General features: G+C 38.8%; 1 protein-coding gene and 1 long non-coding RNA gene across 16 annotated transcripts in view; one reads left to right on the forward strand and one right to left on the reverse strand.

Moving 5' to 3' along the window:
- LOC138761998 (von Willebrand factor D and EGF domain-containing protein) overlaps positions 1 to 25,409 on the forward strand; it is a 327,980-nt gene that overhangs the window by 270,222 nt on the left and 32,349 nt on the right. For 11 of the 15 annotated variants that reach the window (XM_069935108.1, XM_069935109.1, XM_069935106.1 and 8 more), the window contains 7 exons: positions 1,328 to 1,492; positions 7,036 to 7,539; positions 13,433 to 13,528; positions 13,657 to 13,752; positions 20,444 to 20,539; positions 21,811 to 21,906; positions 23,156 to 23,251. In XM_069935108.1, coding sequence (XP_069791209.1) covers positions 1,328 to 1,492; positions 7,036 to 7,539; positions 13,433 to 13,528; positions 13,657 to 13,752; positions 20,444 to 20,539; positions 21,811 to 21,906; positions 23,156 to 23,251 — 1,149 coding nt within the window. Of the gene's footprint in view, positions 1 to 1,327; positions 1,493 to 7,035; positions 7,540 to 13,432; positions 13,529 to 13,656; positions 13,753 to 17,434; positions 17,550 to 20,443; positions 20,540 to 21,170; positions 21,542 to 21,810; positions 21,907 to 23,155; positions 23,252 to 25,409 lie in introns of those variants that run through there. The other 4 variants (XR_011356699.1, XR_011356698.1, XM_069935104.1 and 1 more) reach the window with 4 other exon arrangements.
- The window catches only part of LOC138762000 (uncharacterized), a 34,658-nt gene continuing 31,803 nt past the window's right edge, over positions 22,555 to 25,409 (reverse strand). The window contains exon 3 of the long non-coding RNA XR_011356701.1: positions 22,555 to 22,949. This is a non-coding gene — a long non-coding RNA (uncharacterized lncRNA). The remainder of the gene's footprint in view (positions 22,950 to 25,409) is intronic.

Consider the following 25,409-nt stretch of genomic DNA (forward strand, 5'->3'; position numbering starts at 1 on the left):
ATTGAAAGGAACTTTTTAATGCATTTTCCCATATTTTCTCGGTTACTATTCAACCACATCCCATTACAGCTTTATTTGGTGTGGAGATAGGGAACAGTAGATTATTGGTGTCAAATTGCCATGTGATAGATTTTGCCACTTTAGTGGCTAGAAGATCTATTTTACTAAGATGAAAGGACTCTATCCCTCCCAATTACACACAATGGAAGACCCAAACCTTGTCATGGTTAAACCTTGAGAAGATTAGATGTAATGTTTTGAAATCTGAAGTTAAGTTTGATAAAATGTGGCATTCGTTTATGGAATATTTTAATGTTTAATGAATAATACAGTGGTTTACTATTTTATATATAACATACAAAATGTTTATAATCTCTTCCAAAACTAACTTATTTACATATAAAGCAATTCATCAACATACTCTTACTGTCACCCTTTTGGTGGTTTAAGGCATCCCAGTGTTTTTCTTTCTTTTTATTTAGGGGTTATAGATTTAGAATAAGTTAGTTACATCTTTTTTTCTGCATAAATGAGAGATATAATATGTTACTTTTTTTTCTGCATGAACGAGAGATATAATGATTTTTGTCTGTTTGTTTATCATTAGTTGTAATGTCCCTTTTTATTCTAGAATTCATTGTCTTTACTTTGTACCTATACAGGATATTTTATTGTTCTTACACTTTTTGGTGTGTGTGTGTGTGTGTATATATATATATATATTTTTTCTTTTCTCCTATTTATCTAATTATTTATTTTTTTATTTTTTGGGGTTTTTTAATTCAATTTTTTTTAATTAAAAGACTACAGATGGTGGTGAGTATAATGGTGGTGAGTATAATGGCTTCTGGGTTTTTTTAACATTTAGTTGGATCACTCAGATAAGCATTCTGTAAATGCTGAGAGATGGTGAGAAAAGATCTGAGAAGCTTAGTATGTGCTTCTCAATACTAACCTCTTGATTACGCCAAGGGTGCCAGATAATAGAGGTTCACCCTGCTCTGTAACACCAGAAAATAGCTGATAGACTGGGGAAATGCTGTCTTCTAGATAAGATTTTTATCTTATAACTGTTATGGAAAGGTTGTAATGTTGCTATGCTAGGTGAAAAGGTCTCTCCATCCAAATGTAACTAATTGAAGTTAAACAAGAAAATCTACACATGCTGGGGTCTTATGCAATACACAAAAATATGAGAGAAACTCATAGAAATGTGTTTCCAAAGTGCTTAATCCTGTTGTTTGTATATCTTATGGCTTGGTTACTGATGCATTTCCACTTAACAAGCTGTTCTTAATTCTGAGCCAATCATCTGTTTTCTGTTTAGGCTCAACCACTGTTACACAGAGCATAATTACTTGTGCAAGTAAATCCTGCTTCCCAGGAGTTCAGTGTTTCGATCGGAAGCCACCTCATGTTGGTTTTGTATGTGGTCGCTGTCCTGCAGGATTCTTTGGTACTGGGCAGACATGCAAGACGATTTCACGGTTTGGTGAGTGGTTTGTAGCACTATGTATACATGAGTGCAGAATAAATGGTAGCAACTGAACGACAAGCAAACAATGAGAAGTTGGAGGAGCTCAATGGGTAAAGCAGCATCCATGGGTTGAAATGGTCAATTGAGGCTCTCTCTTGAGACTGAAGTAGGAATGTGTATATAAAGATGGAGTGAGAGAAGACCACTATTCTTTGTACTTGACAAATTACTCTCTTAATAATCAATTCATTTCTTCATGTGCTGATATTAATTAATTTGGTCACCCTTAGTCTATCCTAGTAGTTTGTTCCCACTCACCTACCAACTTAAGTATCCCTCGGATACCTACGGATCTGTGAACTTCTTTGGTATGATCATATTAAATGAACAGCTCTCAGGCAAATGAGGAGTTGTTCTCCAGGTGGGAAAGGAAGAAGTGGAAGTACGAGGTTGTAGCATTGTACTGAAGAGTGCTCAGCCATCACATTCTCAAGTAAAACTAGGGACTATAATTTTATGTTATCCTGAGCACCCATAACCTGAAAATAATTTTTAGAAGAGTTAAAAGATAATTACTTTTAGAATATGTAAAATTTGAATCCATAGATTCATACAAAGTGTCCTGCAGATAGAGTACTTAGCAATGATACCCAGAGTCAGATTCAAAATTGCATTGTTACATCTATGGACATATTTAATCTCTTCCAGGATAAATTGCTTTCAAGCATTTCCCATCTCCATTTTGAATTAATTTTATGATTAATGAATCTGGGTATTTTTTGTTTATGTATGCTATGCATTTTTGTTTTCACTAGGACACAATAATTTGCTTTCATTATCTTCAAATTAGCTTTTAATGATCAAATGTTAAAAAAGGCTAGTTGGGTTTGTAGGTTACTCTAAATTGAATTCTCTCAAACTAAACAAACATACTTTGGTGAAAGTACTGTTCTGGCATAAAATTAGTATGTGTTAAAATTACTGTTGGAAATATGCTTGAATTTCCGAATTGAACTCTTACAGATTTTAACTCAATATTTAAATCTGAGCTGAATTCTACTCCTGTCAGCAATTCTCAGCTGTCTGGACCTGTCCCACTCCCCTGCAACCTCCATAGGTCATTACAGGAGCCCAGCAATGTCCCCATTACCCAGGAAGTGCCAATTACTGTGGAAAAGAAAAGGCCATTAGTGCAGTTTCTTCTATTACCTGCAGCCCAGGTGGTCACCCCTACCAGAGGAAGTCTGCACTATATTCCACAATGTGACCCTGCAGAGCATGGGTTGAGAAATAGCCCTGACACAAGGGCTGCAAATGCAGTAATCTGATACAAACAATGAGATGGTGGATCAGACAACATCTAGAGGCAGAAATGGTCAGTCATCGTTCTGGGTCAGAAACTTTATTGAGGCTGAAATTAAAAGAGGTGAGGAGGGACCAAGGGGAGATGGGACTTTTGGACAGGTGGAAAGGGTGAGAGACTATGTAGGAGGAAAATCAGAGAGAATGTAAGAACAGCTTAAGGTAAAGAAGAGATGGAAACAGTGGAACTAAATAGAGAACAGGGTTACCTAAAATTACCAAAGTCGATGATCATGCCATCCAGGAAACCCTTAAACACCTGACAGCATGAACACAGATTTGAGGTAGACCCCACCTCTATCTGGCTCCACAGTTTCCAGATCTTCTTAACCTTCTGCTGCTCTTTCTCTGAGTTCCTCCCTCACCCCAACTGTGGCCTCTCCCTCTTCCCATCTGCCTACTTCTCCCACCTTCAGTCCAAAAACCCATCATCTCTGATCCTTTCCCAAGCTCCTTGCCCCCTGCCCCTCCTTTATATTTGTCATGTCACCCCCTTTTAATTTACTTTCAATAAAGGGCTCCAACCTGAAGCTTAACTAACTGTTTTTGCACATGGATGTCACCTAATCTGTTGGCTTCCTCCAGTAGCTACATTCTGGCTGTTGGTTTTGGAGCTGGAGTTTTATTCTCTCAGTCTTTGCATTCACTTGAATAACATTGGTCATAAGTCAAACATTTAAAAATCTCCAAAGTAGCTGCTCGGGGATTGTGTAGATAATTTCAAAGAAACACTATTTTTTTTACAAAATATATAGCACACAAATAATCGTGAATACACTAAGGAATCTTTTTAATTAAAACACTGGAGATTTTTTTTTCTTTGACAAAACTGGAAGAAATGGTTGTTTGATGATATTATGAGGTATAATAATTATTAGCATGCGGCCATCCACAATACATTTAACACAATCTTCTAATATTCAAGCAGCGTCCCTTTCAACTATAAGAGATTTCAAGCTTTGATTAAGATGTATTAAGTTCTTTTTTTGTGGAAATTGGCTGAACCTTTAAGTAGATTTTTTACAGAAAAAATTTCAGATTTCTTGAAGAGGTTGACAGCTAATTGGTTGAAAAGAGTGGCAACAAATATGAAAGTTCAAGACTGAATTTGAGACAAAATAAAGCATGAAATATCTGAAAAAAATTACATGGACCAGCATATTAAAGTCATGATCAAAAGACCACCAGAATTAATTATAGGCAGGTTGCCAGTGAAGGACATGACCGAAAATAGAATAAATTATAACAAATAAATGCTGATCAAATGACCTTTTCTCCATTTTCAGTACTCAATGCTCTAAAGCAATGGCTCTCCAACTCTTTTCACTCACAGATCACCCATGAGTATTCCTTTATTTACTGCATACCACCTGCAACAAACTCACAAATAACCTATGGCTCTCTCAGTTAATAGGAGAAGAGTAGCTGATGAATGCACGCAAAACCAACGGCATACTTACCTTGATTATGGCGTTAACATTTGCTTTGAATTTTTGGGACTTTTGTAATCATATTTAACCACTGCTTCACCATGGAGCATCTATTGGCCCACAGGTAGAGCAATACTTCTCTAAAGCAAAGGGGTACAATAACTAAGTGCACAATGTGGAGTACATAATTGTGACAGATTATAGATATGTTTTGGGAGATTAATTGGGGAAGGCTTTTTGTGTAGGTCACATACAAACACTTTAAAAACAGATCTTATTAAAAACTGGAGCTCTGCTCATGCTAGACAGGCTGACGCCAAGAGCCTTTGCAAAAGCTTTGGAGAATGCTCACGAGACTTCACTAATGGATTTTTGTTTACAAAAAGTCAACAGATGAAAGAACTGATTGGAGCTGCAGGTTTTCTGAAGTGGAACTTGCTGTTCTAAGAGGGCCATGTGGATTGCAAGCAGAGAGAGTAAAGCAGGCTTTCTCTCTGAGAGAGAGAAGGGGGAGAGAATTCAGTTCTGCAGTTTTACAGTCAGTGGCAGCAGCTGGGACTGGAACAGGACAAACTGAAAAGCTTGTGGAAAACCCCATTTGGAAGATGTGTTGTGTGTGCTTAGTTCAGCCTAGTCAAAGCCCTTGTGGTTCATGCAAGAGGAGAGGACTGGCTGCCTAATGTTTCACTTGAAATAAGAGAAACAAAAAGGAACTCTGGTGATCTGATAGAAGGAGGCTATCATCTGGAAAACCCTGATGGGGCAAGTTTTTTTGGCAAGACACTGAAGTGACTGGTTAGAAAGAATCAGTTGTAGGTGTCCAGCGAACAACAAATTTTTCTCTCTAAAACCGACAAGAACCTTGCTGAATGGTAACCATTTACCTTACTGGCACCAAAGCCTGGTAAACTTCATAAATGTTAAATTCTGTGTATAGTATAAGAATTGCCTGCGACCAGTGAACTTGGAGGAATGAGAAGTAAGATTGGACTGTGAATCAAAGAATCTTTCTGAACTTATGTACACAGTACATGCATGCACGCTTAGAATTAGGAGGGGGTTAAGTTAGGTTAGTTAAGTTAATAGTAATTAGTTAAAGTTTGATCCTGTTTTCATGTTTACAGTTAATTAAAAGCAACTTTTGTTTAAGTAACCATTGTCTTGGTGAATATCTATTGCTGCTGGGTTTTGGGGTCCTCTGGGCTTGTAACAATTATGCACAAAGCGTTAAAGAACTCATCGCATGTGCAAGGGCAATGATTCCTTAATGGTTGTATTCAATGACAGCATCTGTTCTAGTCAAAGTCTAAATGTTTGCCTGATTGCCTTTTCAATCATCCAAGTTACTGCACTGCTGTCAACGATAGAAACTATTTTTTGCCCCTAATTAATATTTAACTCACTGTGCACAGTCTGCTATCCTGCATCGATCCTGCTTTAATCTGTAAAAAAATATATATTATTTTTGGAATTTTTCCTTGAAATAATTTATTTTTGTGATAAATGAATTTTCTTTGTTGTGCATTAGATTGTTTTCCATGAGCTCGGACTCCAACTTGTGGATTAAGACATTATTATTTATTTGAGGGAGATTTCTAAAGACATCCAGATCCAGGTGTTTGAAAGGCTATGCAAAACTGTTCTTTTTCTTTGGCTTGGCTTCGCGGACGAAGATTTATGGAGGGGGTAAATGTCCACGTCAGCTGCAGGCTCGTTTGTGGCTGACAAGTCCGATGCGGGACAGGCAGACGCGGTTGCAGCGGTTGCAGGGTTAGCGGTGAAGTATATCAACCTTCAACAATTATTCGTAGGATCAAAAGGATCAGCCACTTGGGCCTTTTCCTGTTAAAAAGCTATTTAGTAATTGCATTTTTGCACAGTGTTCACGAGCACATATAAAAGTAAATAACTCGACAAATAATAAATAACTATTAGGATCTTGTGCATCATTTACCTGAACACAACTGTGTGTTGCATACATTGTGTGCAGCTGTGCAGGTCAGTGAAAATGCACAAGCCAAGAACTTACCATCAGTTACCCAGACCAGTGAGAAGATTTGTTCCATAATGTCACAATGACTATTTTCACCCATTAACAGAAAGCCATTGAGGAAATAGTTCTGTTTAAAGATGACATGTTACTTGGCCTCAGCTATCCCCAAATTTGTTTTGGGAACACATCAATGCAAATGTGCACACAATGGGTAAAGGCATAGCAAAGTTGAGCAGAATTCAAAAAAGAGTGAGGTATCAAATATAGGAGGTTCACCAAGATGATTCTGGAGATGAGTGAATTAGTCATTGAGATTGAGTCACATAGGATAATGTCCATTGGAATTTGGAAGAGTGGGAGAAAATCTGATAGAAACAGTAAAGCCTACCTCATTACATATATTCAAGACACTGATACATTTTTTCAGAGGAGGTGAAAAGGCAATAAGATGGAGCTGAGTCCACATCTAGATCAGCCCTAATCTTATTAAATGGTGGAGAAAGCTCAATTGATTAGATGGCCTACTCCTGCTCCTATTTCTTCAGTTCTTAGGGTGAGAAGAGGTTGTAGCTACCTGTGAGTTATTCTAAGTCTTTTCACCATGCAGAATTTCTGATGTTAAACAGTTCTTCACAAATGGGTATGCTTAAGTCTGTACATGATGTGGTGGACCATTAAAACTTCACTGTTTAACATTAAATACTCTGCTGTGAAGGCATGCTAATTTCTTGCATTTCCAAATTATGATGCAGTAAATGTTTTTGTTCTTCTAGGTTCCCAGCATGTTGCACCAGGATTTCACCAACACTGGGCCTCCACCACAAAACCAAGGAAAAAAACTACTCTTAGACGTGTTCCTGTGTCTGGCAGAGTGACAATGGAGAAAACAGTTAAAAGAGCCAAACCTCCTCCAGCTCTCAGGACAATAAGGCCGCATGCAAGTTGGAGCTTCTCTCCTTCCATTACCTCCCTGTCACAGGACACTGGTGCTGCTTTCACCAGCTCTGGAACTATATCTCAGCTAGAGGTTCATGCCAAATCTCCACAAAAATTAGCCACTTTTTGGCAACCTGTCACCTCAGCATTACGGGCTGTAACAGCATCTCAAGCTGTTTCCATTCCACACATAAGGAATGAGTTTGTTCCGACTGAAACAAAGGTCTCCTGTGCTGACATGCCTTGCTTTACTGGAGTTCCCTGTGAGCCCATACAACATGGAAGCTTTAAATGTGGGCAATGTCCTTTTGGATACACTGGTGATGGTGTAACGTGCAAAGGTAAATGCATTCAATAGGTGCAGAAGGGATCTGCATTGACCACAGTGGTTATAAATCGTAAATGGTTTTGTTCAGCAATAGCCACACATAGGGTGAGGAATTCATACTTTGAAAACTAAATGAATAAGCTAATATTCCAGCCACCAGCATTTGGGACCATTGATCCAGGGATTGAATATGAATCTCCTCATGGTGACTGGAGAATTCAAATTCATGCAATTGAATAAAATTAAGTTTGTCTGATAAAAGGTAAACTTGTTTCAGTACAGAAGACTATGAAACTACTGGATTCACATTGAAAGAAATGCATTTTACTACTGTTCTTTGGGGGTGGAAATCAACCACCTTTCTCATCCTCACCTACATGTGATTCTAGATCCACTCGTGTGGTTGAAATATCTAGTTCCCTCCTTAATTTTAGGCAAAGTGAGGATAAACTAAAAGTTCAGGGTGCTGTGTCTCTGTGTTTCTTGGGAGGGCTCTTAAATAACTTCGAGATGCAAGATTCAAATAGCAGGAGAGACTTACTGGTGTCCTCTACCACCTCAGGAAACTGTTCACGCTCACTCAAATACATACGCCCCACAGTGGGGCACTACAGTTATTACAGTGAGAAGGGTTACAAAATAGTTCACATTATCCTGACTCTATAACATCCGTCCTTCTCAAGATACAGAAAAAAATTACTGTTCTTTATCACTTACTTTCCAGTGCAACTTAAGTAACTGATCTTGTTCACTAGTTCATTTACACAACTATTTTTAAATAGTTCTTATCAATATCACACTGGCGGCAGTATGTTGCTTTGCCATCTTGTGAACTTGGCTGTGACCATTGGGGCTCTGTGTCGCTCTCGTAGCTTGTTGGGCTTCACCTGCTGTGTTGATGTTTCAGTATTAGTGGTTGTGGTCTCTTCATTTGATACCTCACTTGATATTGGTGTTGCAGGCTTTGCTGGTATTAAGGCTTTCTGCCTCATGACATCTTGTGTCGGCTGGATGTGAATTCAGTTCTTCCTCAGCTGATTGCCAGAGTCTGTCTCAACAATATATGATCTTGGTGTCTCAGCTTCTCTGATGACCTTTGCTGGGGACAATGTTTTTAACATTGGCTCTTGAATATGCAAATGCCTGCTTTCTGAAGAGTTCTGGCAATGTTTGTGCATGTTTGTAATAATGGTGGTGTCCTTCTTGTGTGTCAGCCAATCTTTTTCTTTGAGCTGGTCTAAATTTCTCTGATGTGATGATAACCACTGAAATTCCACATCTTCCTTCAGCAACTCTCTAATGTTTGCTGTATAGTCTTACATATGTGGTATGAAGGAACTTGTGTATTGGACCAACCCAAGGAAATTTCTGAGTTCCTTTTTGTCCTTGGAGTGCTCCATCTCAGCAATGGCTTTAACCATCTCTAGGCTTGGCTTTACCCCATGGGGAGTGTATACCATTCCGAAGAATGGGCATTCCTTCTCTTTTATAATGCATTTGTCTGCATTAAGTTTAATTCCAGCTCCTCTTGTTCTCTCCATTACCTCGTGTAGAAGAAAATCATGAGCTTTTTCATCTCTGCCAAAAACCTGGATGTCAGTTGCGATGCCAACAGCACCTTTACACCCTCTGTAGGTCTCATCGATCTTCTGTTGGAACATGTCCTGGCTCACGTTTAGGCCCAAAGGTAGTCACAAGAACTTGTAATGACAAAATGGAGTATTGAACGTTGTTAGTAGTGTTGATTCCTCATCTACTTTCACATTCTAGTATCCATTCTTAGCATCTAGCTTACTAAAGATTTTGGATCCTGTTAGTTCCACTGTGATGCCTTCTAGTGTTGGTATTGGGTAGTGACCCCTTTTTATGATTTGATTTAAGTTTTTAGGGTCCAGACATATTCTCAAGTGGCCATTGGTTTTTCTTTGACCTCTATGGAATTTACCCAGTCAGTCGGCTCAGTCACTTCTTCTTAAGTTGTAGTGGTACTTTCTGTGGAGCATGGACAACTGGTTTGCAGTTTGGATCTATGGTGAAGTGATATTCAAAGTCTACAAAGAATCCAAATGAATTATCAAAGGATTCGAGGTACATGCTCATGAGCTCAGCCTTGTTTGTGACTGGAGGTCAGTTCTGCAATGGAGTGTCTCTGTTGATCCTTTTGGATATCTTCTTCATCTGGATCTGATAATTGACAGAGATCGGCAGCTATCCAGACCTAGAATTTCTGGTCCATCTGAACTACCATGGAGAATATACACCGGATGTATTTTTCCCTTATGGTAGCCATTGATCTTAGCTCTCCCTAGCAACTTGATCATGGGTCCACCATTGTCTGTTAATGTGACATTTGCTGTTTGCAATACACAGTCTTTTGGATATCCTTTTATTATGTTCTCTGAGAACACTTGGTGGTAGAGTCTGAGTGGAAGGACGTTGCTTTGTGAACCAGTATCCAGCTTCACCTTTAGGTTAAATATCATAGGCTTGTTCTGGTTTGTCCTCTGTATTTGGATCCTTGAGTTTAACTCGCTTCTTTCTTTCATCTCACCCGACATCTCGTGAAGATGAATGGATTCTATGTCCAGTATCTGGGTGTCAGAGTCTTCATTGTTGTTTCTTTTTATATGGTGGATATTCTTGTCTTTTTTTTCTTCACTGATATTATTGTTGTCTTCATACCAGACACACATCTTCACCGGTGGTTTGCTGTACCACAGGCTCTACATTCAGAACCATATATGGAACATTTGTTTTGGTCGTTGAAGGGGTGTTGTCTGGCACACTTCCAGCAGATTTTGGGTGTTCGCATCTTTCTGATTGTGTTCATTATAGCATTAAACCTTTCCTTCTCTTCTGTGGGTGGGTCTGCATAGATAGCGATTTCATTTGCATCCTTGTGGCTTTGGTGGCTCTGGCTTTGTCTTAGCTTTGGCCAGCTTCAGGCTATCCTTCCCTATAAGAGATTTCTGCACTTCAGGATGGGCACTCCCTCATATTAGTTGATTGACTCATCTTTCCTCTATATCCTTAAACCTGCATTTTGCAGCCACAATTGTTAGCCTAGTGAGGAAGTTATCAACAGTTTCATCAGTCTCTTGCATTAAGCCTTGAAATCCATCGCATTTAATTCTATGATTAGATCTGGGAACAAGGTGAGAAGCAAACTTTGCAAATATCTGCTCTGGAACATTTTTCTCCACCTCTGTAAGCTCCAAGCTATTAAATAAATCAAGGCCTCGCTCCCCTGTCCAGAGAAGTATAGAACTGACCTTCTCTACTGTTGCATTTTTAAAATAGCTTTTGAATAATAAATTGCACTTCTGCTGAAACTTTTTAGACGATTCAACAATGCCTTCAGCTTCCCAGTCCATCACTTGGTGAACTGCTGTTGTTCCAGCAATTTTTTAAATTTTCTTCCCCTTCACATTTCAGTAACTTACAATCAATTGTATGGCTTTATTCTTGTTCTCTTATATTGCTGCCACCATGTTATGTCTCTGTGTTACTTGGGAGGATTCTTAAATAACTTAGAGATGCAAAATTCAAATAACTGAAGAGACTTTACTTACTGATGTCTTCCACCATCTCAGGAAACTATTCACACGCACTCATATATACATACATCCCCACTGTGGGGCACTACAGTTACTATAGTAAGAATGGTGTATTCTTACATGGTTACAAAATAGTTCAAATTATTCTGGGTTTGCCAATGGCATCCCCATCCAATGATATAAGAAAGTATTCAAAGAGGATCTAAAATGTTGGCTGATCCTTCCAATATTTGATTCCTTTGACTTCATTGGAACTAAGATATCACAAAGGTCAGACAACACTACAGCATATATTTAAAACTAATAGTGGAAGGTACGTTTCTCGGCCTTGCACAAATGTGAAGATCTTTTTCACCTTATAGTGTATTTCAGATATCTACAGTTATATACCTCTACTTCATTAATTTGCTCCACTTGTTCCTTGATTACTCAACTAACTCACTAATGGTTTCTTCCTCAATTATAGTCATTTTCCTCTTTTAGCAAATGTGCCTTCAAACTGTGCTCAATACTTTCAAACACCATTCAATGCTTTTCTCATCAACTAGTTTTTGATCTTTGAGCCCTTCTTCCTTCATTCTATAAACCAAAGAACATCTCCAAATTGGAGTAGGAGAAAAAGAATCAGGTGATCAAACCTGTTCTGCTGTTCAATGTGATCATGGCTACCCCAAGCAACATAGCTTCCTTTGTGCCAGTCTTACCTTTTATATACTTATAAATATCTCCCATGATCTCACCTCCACAACCTTCTAAGACAGAGAATTTCAGTTTGTCCACTCTCTGTGAGAAGTTCTAGCCCACCTCTGTTTCAATGACTATCCCCTATTCATTGTTCAATATTTTGCCACATGGAGAAACATCTTGATAACTACCCTACCACACACCCCAAATATGTTAGGTGTTTCAATGAGATCACCACTCATTCTTCTGAAGTCTAAAAAACATAGAATTCAATTTATTTGGCTACTCGTAATGGTAACCACCCCACCCCCCCCCCCATCCTGAAAATGAGCCTAGTGAATTATTTTAACTCCAGTTACTGTATGTCCTTTCTTAAGTATGGAGACCCAAAATGTCCATGGTACTCCATATGTGGCATCTGTGGTACCATGTAAAATTGTGATAATAGTTCCTTATTTCCGAAGCCCAGTCAAGGACAATGGCCCATTTGACACAGTGAAACCCTGATTTAATGCAAATTCGGATGTAACGCGATGAGTCATTGGACTGGGGCTTTGGGCTCCCAGGCAGGAGCGAGGGGGTTGGGCTCCCGGCAGGAGCGGGGACCTTGGGTCCCCGGGCTTGCCGACTACAGGGCAGAGTTGCAAGTGCTCTCTCCATGGATGTACTTCTTGCTACTTCAAAACTCATTTATACATGATGTTGAGCAGCGTTAAGCTGTGAACATCCAGCATCGTACACTTTATTTGTTTCCTGCCAGAGAAATGGCCATTTCTGGTTTACTAAAAATTAATTTGGGTTTTAATTTCAACTGTAACAACAACAATTTATTGAAACCCCAATTTAGCGCAGCCCCACTTTTTTCATGATGAGATTTTGTGGTCCCCAAAGATAGCGTTAAAAATGGGCCACACTGTATCATCATTTGCCCCACTTATTTACTAACGTTCTGTATTCATGAACAAGAATATTTAGTTTCCTCTGAACTTCACTCATATGTGATCTTTCTCCATTTAGATAATTGTGTCTTTAATGTCCTCTTACTGAAGTATATAACTTTATGATCTCCCACATCAAATTTAATTTTCCAAGATTTTTCCCTCTCACACAACTTCTCCATATCATGTTGCAGAATTCAAATATCTTCATCACCACTTGCCACGTCAGGTATTTTCACATCAGAGGCACATTTGAATCTCTTAACCTGCACAACCTTCCAGACAACTTATATAAATTATAAATAATTGAAAGCCATAAACTGATCCTTGGGGGCCACACAAGAGACTGCCGGTGCTGGAATTTGGAGGGAAAAAAAATCTGGATAGGATGTGTTGAGAGCAATATGGACCAAACATAAGCAGGTTGGGCTGAGGGGCCTGTATCCACACTGTATACTGTAACTCTATGGCTCTAGCTCAGTATTTGGACAGCATCAGTGAGAAAAAAGAATCGTTTGGTTTGGAACCCTTCATTAACATGTAAAGACCCAGTCCCATCAGCTTCATCTGACCCATAGCCATGGTCTAATTTCTTCTATGTCACCAGAAAATGTTGCTCTGTTTGAAATACTTAGCGAACGCCAACTGCAAATCATGGCTATTCAGATACGTTCTAGGGTAGCAACCATGCTTGATATGGAAAACCAACCTCTGTAATATTGATTAGCTATTTGCAGGTATCCCTGTGGAAGGAACATGGAATGTGCAGCACCCAACACATGTCGCTGTAAGCCTGGCTACACTGGCTACAACTGTCATATAGGTAAGAACTCTGCTAAACAAAATCCGATTGGAATTCTCATTTGAAGGTGATAAGGTTACTCTTATTGTCTGTGATTGATTGCACAATATTTTGATGTTGCTACTGTTGGCTATTCCTTTTTGTTTAAGCAATCTGTCAACCTGCCTGCAAAAACAGAGGAAAATGTGTTAAACCAGATAACTGCGAGTGTCCCCCAGGATACAATGGGCTGACCTGTGAGGACGGTAAGCACGATTTGCTTAGTCCCATTGTTCATATGCAGCAAGCATTGTGTGACTCTCAGCTTGGACATCCATCACACTCTCGCCCCCCACCCCCCACCATTCACTGCAGTAAATTCATTTTCATGAAGAGATAAAATTATCATTGAAGTCCTGAAAATAATGAGAACAGAGATTTCCCATTTAATACAGATCAGTTCAATCTTTATGTCGGTCAGAATCATGTCTTTGGAACTCTCTGCCTCAAAGTGTAATGTAAACAGAATGTGAATATTTTTAAGGCAGATAGAATATAATCAGATAAGATGCAATTTTTTTTTAAATGCGAGACCAGGTTAAAATATCTAACTCTTTCTCCCAATTTGGATGATTGTGCTTAGGTTCACGTGTTATGTTTGTTTGTCTGCTCCAGCTTTCTCGTGTTGCAAATGACAGATGGACTAGGGGCAACTTAGAACATAGAACATTACAATACTATGCAGACGATTCAGCCTTTGATGTTGTGCTGACCTATATATTCCTACCAAAAAAATACTAAGCCCTTCCCACCTCATAACCCTCTATATTTCTTTTATCCATACGCCTGTCTAAGATTCTCTAAAATGCCCCTAATGTTTCAGCCTCTACCACCATCCCTAGCAAAGCATTTCAGGCTCCAACAACTCTCTGTCAAAAAAAGAGAACTTAGTCCTGATATCTCCCCTAAACCTTCCTCCCTTCATTCTTTCCCCATTGCCCAGCACTTCCTCCTCATCATCAGGTGGCAAAAGGAGCATTTAAAATGGAGTGACAGATTTGTCCTTGATCTGGTACAGAAATCCCATGGATGTATGGATCCATTTCAAGTAATGCTATCCCACTGTGACTACAATTTTAAGCCCAGATCTATAAGGGGAGCTCATTCATTTCCTAAGACCTAAGAATTTAGTAGGCTGATTGGTCACATAAGTATATTTGGGTGGCACGGGCTTGTGAGCCAGAAAGACCTGTTACGATGCTGTATCTGTAAATTAAATTTTAAGAAATTAAATTTCCTTCCCATCAGCCATATTTTGACTTCAAGGTAGAATAAGGACAGTCGATGCCAAAAATAAGACTGGTTTATAATTTTCTTCAACTACCATCACCACACCTATCCTTTCTATAAAATGCACACACGAAGTCAACAGAATGAAATTCCATTCCCTTGACTTCAAATAACACCCTTGTTGAATTTTATTAAGACAGTTTAACTGTCTCAACTGATATGTAAATTTAGTCTGAGCTAATATTTCTCAAGATCAAGGGTAACATGTTGACAACTTTCCTTTCATGCAGTTTCCTGTACTGATAAAATTTCTCGATGAATTGCCATTCGCCCCATGACCCATACCTCTGGCATATAATGTAAAACAAATCTGATCTCAGGCACAGTGACCTCGATTGCTGAGTTATCTGTAGTTGATGAAATTGTCACAGCATTTAATTTGAGCATTACATGCACCGAGAATAAGATTTTATTATCAATTAAATATACATTTGAATTGCAAATATAATAATCATTGTTTAACGTTGCTGAATTGTTACCACAATATGATCTATGTTTTGAATCCACCTAAAAAAAAATCCTGCTGCACAGGCAAGGATATACAACTTAGGCTCAGCTGTCTTCCCACTAATTGAGTTTTTTTTGCATAATGAGTAAATTATTTGTTTAATTATCCACAGAGCAATATATGTAAGGTCATTATTATCAGTAACATTTCCAATATATTCTTCAACAAAACTCATCCTTTACCCCACATTTTGTTTCCTGTGGTTGCTGCAATTTTTAATGGGAAGGAATTTTCCTAACAGAGTTGAAATTGCTTCTTTGACATTTTCTGTATTCACTTTATCACTCCTCTCAGCCAACTATATTTTATTAAATAAATATTGCTATAACTTGTCACCCTAAATTTAGTCCTTAATTGAATAGTGGAATCATCCATACAAATCGACAGCTCAAGTTGCTAATGGACATTTGACCCATTCTCTACCATTTCCACCTGAAAAGCCGTGGTTTATGTTACAGGAAGTTGACAAGTCTAATAGATCTTGACAAGCATCAGTTGATCAAAGTTCATGACAATTTACCAATCATTCCAAAGGCAATGGAATTCCTTTTTGTCTTCTCTGTCTGAGTAATGGTATAACTCATGCAATCTCTTTCCACACTGCCATTCAGGCAATTAAATCAAAATCGAGAAAAGAAAATGTTGGAAACACTGACTAGATCTGGCAGTGTCTGTTAAAGCCACAACCATTTGTGTTAGCATCTGTCTAAAGATGCTACCTGTTCTTCAGGGTATCTCCAGCATTTTATGTTTTTATTTTGGATTTCCAATTTAATCAAATATCCATACGAGACTTAGCTCTCAAATTCACTGGCTGCTTGAACTTACCTGGGCCAGATGTGGTGGGCTGATTGAGATGATTTTTTTGACCAGAGAGCTGATTAGCTATGTTTTAGAGACCAACGACTTCAGCTGGCAAACAGTTGAGGCCCTGTCTGTTAATGTTGCACTCTGAAGTAAACTTGAGAGATGGCTGTTACCTCCTTTCAGAATTTGTGAGGCTCTTAAATATCCCAAATACTCCAAAAGAAAAACCTGCTGCAAATAGTTATTTTTGTAGATAATTGAATTCAATAATAAAAAAAATGTAATGACATAGGTTTTATGTTTAAGTTTACATGACTCAAATACCTAGTATCGTGAGAAAGGTTTTTTTTCTGCCAACTGAACAAGTTATCTCTAGCCTTACATGCATAGAGCATAATGTACAGAATATGGGATTACAATGAAATGGAAAAATATTAGCACCAGGCAAGGTCAGAATGAGAACACTGTTATACTAGCTAGTTTCTCTTTTCCTCTGCAATAAAGGAGGAAGTGTTTTGGCCTCCAGTGTTTCATTGGCCACAGTGCCTATTGCCATTTGCTTTCCCCCTCATAGATCATCAAAAGAACCGGGGGGTTAAGCCACAGTGAAGAATATGGAATGAACAGGCAAATGAAATTGATGGGAGATGAGGAGGAAAACATTGCTAACGGCAATGTTAGGAGCATCACCTTGCAGCTCTATAGATGATGGTTTAACCAGGGTTTCCTATCAAAGCGAGGAAGGGCTGGGATATGTGAGGGAGGAATAAATGCTTATGTTAGAAGGATGTGCACTTATAAAAACAAATACAAAACAGGATTCAAGTCGTTACTCATGCAACTGTTGATGTGATAGCCGAGTAAGTATGCCACATTTATTCGGGGCCTGAAGGGTGTTGGTGTGCCTTCTCCCTAATGGGTCTGTTGGGTCTTTCTTCAGTATGTTGACTGCATTTTGTAGGCAGCAGGAGGTGCAGATGGAATCCACGGAAGGGAGGAAAGTTTTTATTTTCTGATCTGCATTCACCACTTTATGTAGTATCGACAACCTTGACGAGAGCAGCTCTCATACCTGGTGTGATGCATTCAGTAAATACGCTTTCAATGGTGCAACTATAAAATCTGTTCAGAGATCAGGAGGGGAGACTTGCCAGACTTCTTCAATCTTCTAAGAAAGTAGAAACATTGTTACAATTTTTTGAATGTCGCAGCAACGTGTTTGCCCCAGGCCAGATCATTGGAGATATTTATTCCTAATAATTTGAATCTTTTTTTTACTTCAGCAACATGAATCTTGTTTGAGGTGAGGGAGAGAAACTTGAGGGAGATTGGAGGGATAAGGTGTTCACACAGGAGGTGGTGGTCATCTCCAATCAGCTGCTGTAAGAAGAGGTCAAGGTAAATACAATTACAATGATTAAAAGACATTAGAACACGTACAGTAAAACCCCTGGTCACCAGCACCTATAGGATTGGTAGATGCCAGATAAGTACATTTTCTGGTTACTTGAAATTGTGTTGTAATTAGTGACCTTGCAGCAAGGCATGCCAATTTTAAACCTGTATTTTTTTTTTGCTGGTTGCTTGAGGCTGCTGTTTGCTTGAATTCCAGATTACAGAGGTTTTATTGTATTTGGATAGAAAGACATTAAAGGTTTCAGGTTTAATGCAGACAAATGAGATTAGTGTAGATAGGCAATGCAAGAGTTGGCCTTAAGGGGTCTATTTCTGTGTGGTACATTGCTATGATTATGTAATTAAAAAAAACATTAAAGTGAAAAAAAAACTTTATCCAAAGCTCCATGATTACACCTTCCTATTTGCATAAATAGAACTGCAGTCCTACATTAAATGTGACTGCCATGGAATCACTTGGCTAAATGCCCCAGTGCATTGAATGTTCAAGCTGCACCATTGGATTCTATCTGAAATACAGCAGCAACAAAATTTACCTGCATCTGTCACTTAGCTGGTCCTGAGATCAGCTGAATAGTGGCATTATCCTGTCCAATACTGACAGCCCTAAACATTTATCAAAACCATAAAATGCCAAAATCACATGACGGATCAGAAAGCAGCATTAGAGAGAGAGATCAAGTCAATGTTTCAGATTGATAACCTTCATCAAAACAAGACAAGTTTATGTTGCAGTGAGGAATTTGGAGAAGAAAGAACAAAGAAGATGTCTGAGATCAGAAATTGAGGTTTTCTGGATATCATATCACTTTCAGTGCCAGGAGATAGGGAGAGAAGAAACAAAAGGCCATGTTGGATTTATGAAATGTAAAACATAACAGATACTGGAAATGTGAAACAAAAGAGAAATACCTGAAAGTTCAAGCAGCATCTGTGCACTTATTTTCTCGCTCTCCACAGTTGCTGCCTCAGATGATGAATATTCTGGCATTTCTGATGTTCAGTCATTCTTTGTCCAATGTTTGACCCATACTAAACTCCCCAATGGATCTCCAGTTTCTTGCTTCATTGCTCATGTGAATGTTGCATACTTACTTGGCTATCACATCAACAGTTGCACGAGTAACTACTTGAATCCTGTTTTGTATTTGTTTTTATAAGTGCACATCCTTCTATCATAGCATTTATTCCTCCCTCACATATCCTAGCCCATCCTCACTTTGATAAGAAACCCTGGTTAAACCATCATCTATGGAGCTGCAAGGTGATGCTCCTAACATTGCCGTTAGCAATGTTTTCCTCCTCATCTCCCATCAATTTCATTTGCCTGTTCATTCCATGTTCTTCTGGCTTACCCCCTGATTCATTTGATGATCTATGAGAGGCAAAGCAAATGGCAATAGGCACTGTGCCCAATGAAACACTGGAGGCCAAAACACTTCCTCGTTATATATATATATATATATATATATATGGCACGAGAAGAGAAAAAGAATGTCCATTTAACTTCCTGACCTCGCTCTTTCCTGTGGTATCCTATCCTAGCATTGACTTACACAGTCAGAATTTGTTTTTTATTTGGCCCTGCATCCTGTTGCAGCTTTATCTGAAGGATTAAAATTTGTTTTCCCTTGACAAAGGAAGCAAAGAATGAGGTTTAGATTTTATTTTTATGGCATGATTTAACCAAGTGGATCCTGAACTTTTCTGGTTTGTTGGATAATGATGTTAGGTCATTTCCACAATTAAATTCCCATCATTTCAGCAATTGGAAAATTCATGTAATCACATTCTTGGTGAAACTAAATATATTCTCAAAATCTGGCAAGAAAAGCAAAGCATGAACAGATGGAAATAATGAAAATGGGGATTCTTTACTTCCGAATGTGTCGTTACTATACCATTACTGGCATTAGTGCAGTTAATTTATCAGTGCAATATTCTTACACACCTCAATGTGCTGCTGACCTGTACTGGCTGCTCAATACCCAGCAGGTGCAGAACTGCTGAGTCAGATGAATTGTTGAGCCTTCTTAACTTTGTGACTTGTTTATTGCTTTAATATATGATGGCTTGTGCTGTTCTCAATTCTCCCCTTCTACCACTTAAAAATGTAGATATTACATCACAATCAATGTGTAAAGAATTGATTTGTAATTGAGTAGCCTAATGAGTCTGACCTGAAGCATTTCCATTCCCACCACTCTTCCTGATCTGCTGAACATTTTCAGCATTTTCTGGGATTTTTTTCGATTTCAAATGTCCATTTTTCTAATTTTCATAGATTATAAAATGAGTAAAATTTGTAACAAACATGACACAAGGGTTTAGGATGCCCACAGTGTCTATCTTTGGTTCACTCAGCTTGAAGGTCATATAGCTGGTGTTTGCTGATGGTCTTGCTATGCCATAAGAGAGTCCTCATGATGTACTCTCATGCACTGATGATGCATACTGCTTGGTCCTCCCAGCTGAAACCCACACTGCCATGGGAGAACATGTGAACTCCACACAGAAAGCATCAGAGGTAGAATTGAACCTGAGTCACTGGAACACTAAGATAACAGCATTAACTCTCACCACTCACAATGTAACATGTGACACATATCAAACTCCCAATGGAACTCTTCTGTAACCTGACTATGTCCCAAGCTGGGCCAGGGACACTCTGCATTCCAAGGTCTCAATCAGACAGAGATATCTTGAACTCAGCAGTCTGGATATGGTAGAAATTCTCAACAGAGACTAAACCACTGGCAGCGGAGATAAGCCATTAGCTCAGAAGCTGGGAAATTAAGCTCTGCTGAAATCAGAGAGAGTTTAATTCCGGGACAAAGATCCTCAACTGCTTTAGTAATTTGTACTTTTATGTGCAGCCCTCTGCATCCCAGCTTGTGAGCATGGCGGATTGTGCATAACCAGAAATACCTGTTCCTGCCATTATGGATTTGTTGGGCCAAGATGTGAAACAAGTGAGTGGATCATTTGGTTTGGAATTGTTCTGCATATCAAAACATCTCTCAGGGACGCAATGTCAGGCAGGCTTTATTAAGTTCCAATCATTTCCTCTCTACATAATTTACCATTTCCTCAAATGAGAATATAAGTAGCCATTCAACTTCGAGTGATCAAATGACTTAGAGGCATCAGTTGATGAAGTAATATTGTCCACTTAAATACAACTTGATGATACTAGCAAGGTCATTATCAAGAAATTGGATTCATTTATGAATGATTTTCTGCTCAATTTGTATATAAAAGCCATTCTGTGCACGGTAAAGCCCACATTCTATTTCAGCTCTCTTAGCGACTGTTTGGGTATGTGTGACCTTTGCCCAGAGTCAGATATTTATCAAACACTGCAAACGTTTTGGCATTTGGAAACAGAAGTATCTCTGAAAGATGCAACTATTGACTTCCATTTACAGTCCACCAAAGAACGATCCCCACTACACACCATTAACAAAGATTGTGGTATCTATATAACATGCAGCTCCGTGAAAGGTATCATGTGCACTGACTTGATCAGCCCAAAATTCAGTTGCTTGGAGCCGTTGAGGTGGATTGAGACTGTTTGTCTAACAGATCTTCCTTTGCTCCCAGTCCTTTACAGAGCCATCCCCTGCCTACCATGGAAAATGCTCTTTGAGGCCTGACTCACTTCCCAGATGTTAGCACAGCAGTGATACAGCAACTCAGCTGGTGGATGATTCAGTTTGATCACCGTCCTGATATTCTTTAAATTGGGTTTCTATCAGTTTCTTGATGTTTTAGAAAATTAGTGTTCTGGATGATATCTATTGACAGCATCAAGAATCAATGATCTCCAAATTTGAGGCAAGACTATGTTTCTTTTCAGATTTCAATAGAATAAATCACCAGATTTATTCAAATGGGAAATATTTGGAACCAATTAGTATCTTCAAAGGGAACTGGGTCAATAACAATGAAACAAGGGGAGTGAAGGTTAGAAAAGTGTTGTTTAATCTGTTTGAGGGTTGAAATATGTAAATATTTTGGTTGTGGGTGTTCCCATCTATTGTTAAAGTGTCAAACTCAGTAGTTTTTGCACCTTTCTCCTCTTTTTTAATTCCATTTTCAGTTCTGATATTTTAAGACAGGTAAAATATATTTTCTTGTCTGAAATGATGGGAGTTTACTTTGATGAAGCCATTCATCTTCTTCCTATCAGTAGGTGTGATTGATGCATACAGTTGAAACTGACACTATTTTATATTTTTAGTGATCTGCAATAAACATTGTCAAAATGGTGGAAAGTGCACTTCCCCCGATGTATGCAATTGTCAAGCTGGATGGACAGGACCCTCGTGTGAAACAGGTACAAAGATTGCATCCTTGAATATTAAACTGAAAAGATATATTTCCTTCCTTCGATGAACATCTATTGATGTTGTTAATACAGAAAAATGCAGCCATATCTGTAGAGAAAGCTGTCACTGAGGAACAGCAGCTCTTCTGTTGCGGAACATTGCAACCTCAGGACTTAGTATTTAATTTAATAATTTCAGGTTCATCTGTCTCCTCAGATGTGTTGGTAATTTTCTGTTCCATTTAGTTTTTTTTTCTCCTTTTTCAGTCTTGAAATGCTATTTATTAAATAACTGTTAACAACTTTGTCCATACAATATCCTGTTCTCTTCACTGTCCCATTTCCTGCAAGTTAAAACACACTTGTTTTCCTGCATTCCCATTCTGATGAAGGGTCCTGTTTTTCTCCCTGGTGATTCTGTCTCTGATACGATACAGTGCCTTCAGCAAGCACTTTAGTTTTTGTTTTGGATTTCCACTGTCTGCAGTTCTCTACTTTAAAGGATATGTGATGTTCAGTTAAGTTACATGTTCTCTTAATTCTGAAGACATGGTGTACACTATCTGATTGCTTAAGTGAGTGTCATGTTCAGAATAGGTTAGATGGGTTCAAAGAGAATCAAGGCTGGACACGAGTTATTCACAAACAATGGTCTTTATTTACACATAGGAGAATTCACAAAAAGAGCACACACACACACACTCTCAAATAAATCACTGCTAAAGAATCTCAACTCCCGATTCAGAACATGAGGATTAAACACTATGTCTACCGCCCATATACCCATACTGGGCACAGTATACTGAGTACACAAATAAATGAGGGTTAATAACATGTCCACCTCCCACAGGCACAGTATACCATGTAACTAAACAAATCTGATCTCCAGTGTCACCACTACTCAGGATCCGGGATGGGTCCATCACACTTGGCCCTCCGGAGCTGTCTGTGGCTCGGAGCCTGGAGTTTCTTCAGGTTTCTTCAGGGAACAGCAAAAAGAAAGAAAGAGCACCACATGTGGGATTTTTTAATGCAAGGCTCGTCCTCTTGACCTGCAAAGACCAATCATACATCAGCCTTACCTGATAAGCACCTAACGGACCAATCAAACGTTAATGACAAGGGCAAATAACACATTGACTTCACAGGTGGGCAGATCTAACCCTTGATTGGCAGGCAGAGTCATTTCCGATCTCTTGTCACGTGACCCTCCCATTACAGAGAGATGTCATCTAACTGTCCTCCTTATTTTCTGCAGCTGTTTGTGCTCCTGTGTGTCTCAATGGTGGCATCTGTATTCGCCAAAACGTGTGTAATTGTCCTCGTGGTTTCTATGGACTTCAGTGTCAGAATGGTAAGTTCCATTCCTTTTTATTATTTAATGATTAATATATTATTTAACTACTGGAACTGTAGGTTTATTGCTAAATGATCCAGTCAACAGTTGATTCTGGGGAGAGCTATTTTTCATACTGACGCATGAATGTAGGGTGATTATATCAATCCGAAATGGAACATAAACATTCTCTTAAGATCCACTCATCGAACTTGGGTTCTTTATTTTCAGTCATTATGTGTTGTAAGGGTGTAAAGTCCTGGTGCAGATACTGGTGAAGCTGTTTAAACAAACACTTCCCATTTTGTGAAATGTGTAAAGCCTATTGCGTTCAAAAGTGATCTTCCCTGTTGTATATTTTCCTCATATCAGCAGTTTCAAAAGCTAAAACAAAGTATCATTGTTAGAAATCCTAATAGTGGTGGGAATTTAAATACAGACAAATCAAGAAGTATATAAGTAGAAATTTATCCTTTTCAGAAATTTGGATGTTTGGTGAAAAAGGATCCTTAAAACGCATGGCACATTATTTCCAGTTAACAAACACATTCCATTTGTACGTATTTCCTTCAATTGATCTTGTCTGTAAGTTAAGTAAACAAAAGTCACTCAATTTGGCAACCACTACTCCATAGTATGCTATGAATGCCATCACAAACACATGGCAGATGAGAAACGACCACTGCTAAAAGTGGAGAGAGGGTGGAAACTAGATCAGCCAATTGTAAGGCTTTGTGAAGGCAAGAGGGGAAACCCTCTGAAGGCTTCCAGATCATGTCGGAGGTTTGGATCTGGAGCTCAGGTTACCAATGAATCGAACTGGAGTCTGTGCAGCTGTAGAGGCTGTGGGAGCTGACCATGTGACACTGCCTTATGGCAGGCAGAAGTCAGTTTTTATACCCACTAGACTGGGAGAATGAGATAGGGCAGGTGACAGGTGTGTGTTGCGAAACACTTCGGATCCAATGATCATGGTACCATTAGTTTCAATATAATTATGGAAAGGGATAGGTCTGGTTCAAAGATTAAGGTTTTTGAGTGGGGAAAGCCAGATTTGATTAAATGAAAATGGATTTGCAAGGAGTAATTTGGGCCAATTTGTTTTATGGGAAAGAGGTAGAGGAGAATTGGAGGCATTTTAAAGGTGAGATTTTGAGGGTGCAGAGCCAAAAGTTCGAGAAAGACGTGGTTTTCAAGGGAGATTAGAAAGTTGGTTTGAATGAAAAGGTAGCCTACATTAAATATAAGAAACAAGGTATAAACCAGATGCTTGGAAAAATACATGGATGTATAAAAAGCTTAAGAAAGAAATTAGGAAAGCGAACAGGGTGAAAATAAATCTGAAGGGTCTTTACAAATATGTAAATAGGAAAAAGAGTGAAGGATAAAATTGGTCCCTTAGAAAATCAGAGCGGATAACTGTGTGCAGAGCCAAATGAGATAATTTCTTCCGTATTCACTGAAGAAAAAGATATGGAACCATGTAGGATAAGAGAAGCAAAAAAGGTGATTGTGGAAAATGTAGTAATTAGGAAAGAGGGGGTGTTGGAACTTTTGAGGTATATAAAGGTGGATAACTCTCCAGGACCTTGAGGGAAATCAGGGAGGAAATAGCGGAGGTTCTGACAGTGATTTTTCAAAAGTCACTAGATGTAGACATGGTGCTGCAGGATTGGTGTATCGCAAATATGGTTCCTCTGTTTAAAAAGGGCTCCAGGTGTAGGCCCAGCAATTATAGGCCAGTAAGTTTGACATTGGTGGTTGGTAAACTAATGGAAAATATTCTTAGATATAATATATATAAGTATCTAGAGAGGCAGGGACTGATCAGGGACACTCAACATGGGTTTGTGCGGGAAAGGCTATGTTTGACAAATCTTGTTGAAATTTTTGAGGAGGTGACTAGGAAGTTTGATGAGGGTAGAGCAATAGATGTAGTCTTATATGTATTTCGGTAAGGCCTTCGATAAGGTTCCACATGGAAGGTTCAGGCACTAAGTATTAACGTTGAGATAGTCAGATGGGTTCACCGATGGCTAGAAGGTCATAGTGGATAACTGTCTGTCAGGATGGAGGCCAGTGATGAGTGGTGTGCCTCAGGGATCCCTTGTTGTTTGTCATTTACATGGATGATGGAGTGGTAAATTGAGTTAGTAAATATGCGGACGATACAAAA

The sequence above is a fragment of the Narcine bancroftii genome, chromosome 4 (assembly GCF_036971445.1).
Source record: "Narcine bancroftii isolate sNarBan1 chromosome 4, sNarBan1.hap1, whole genome shotgun sequence".
In the NCBI taxonomy this organism is placed as follows: Eukaryota; Metazoa; Chordata; class Chondrichthyes; order Torpediniformes; family Narcinidae; genus Narcine; species Narcine bancroftii.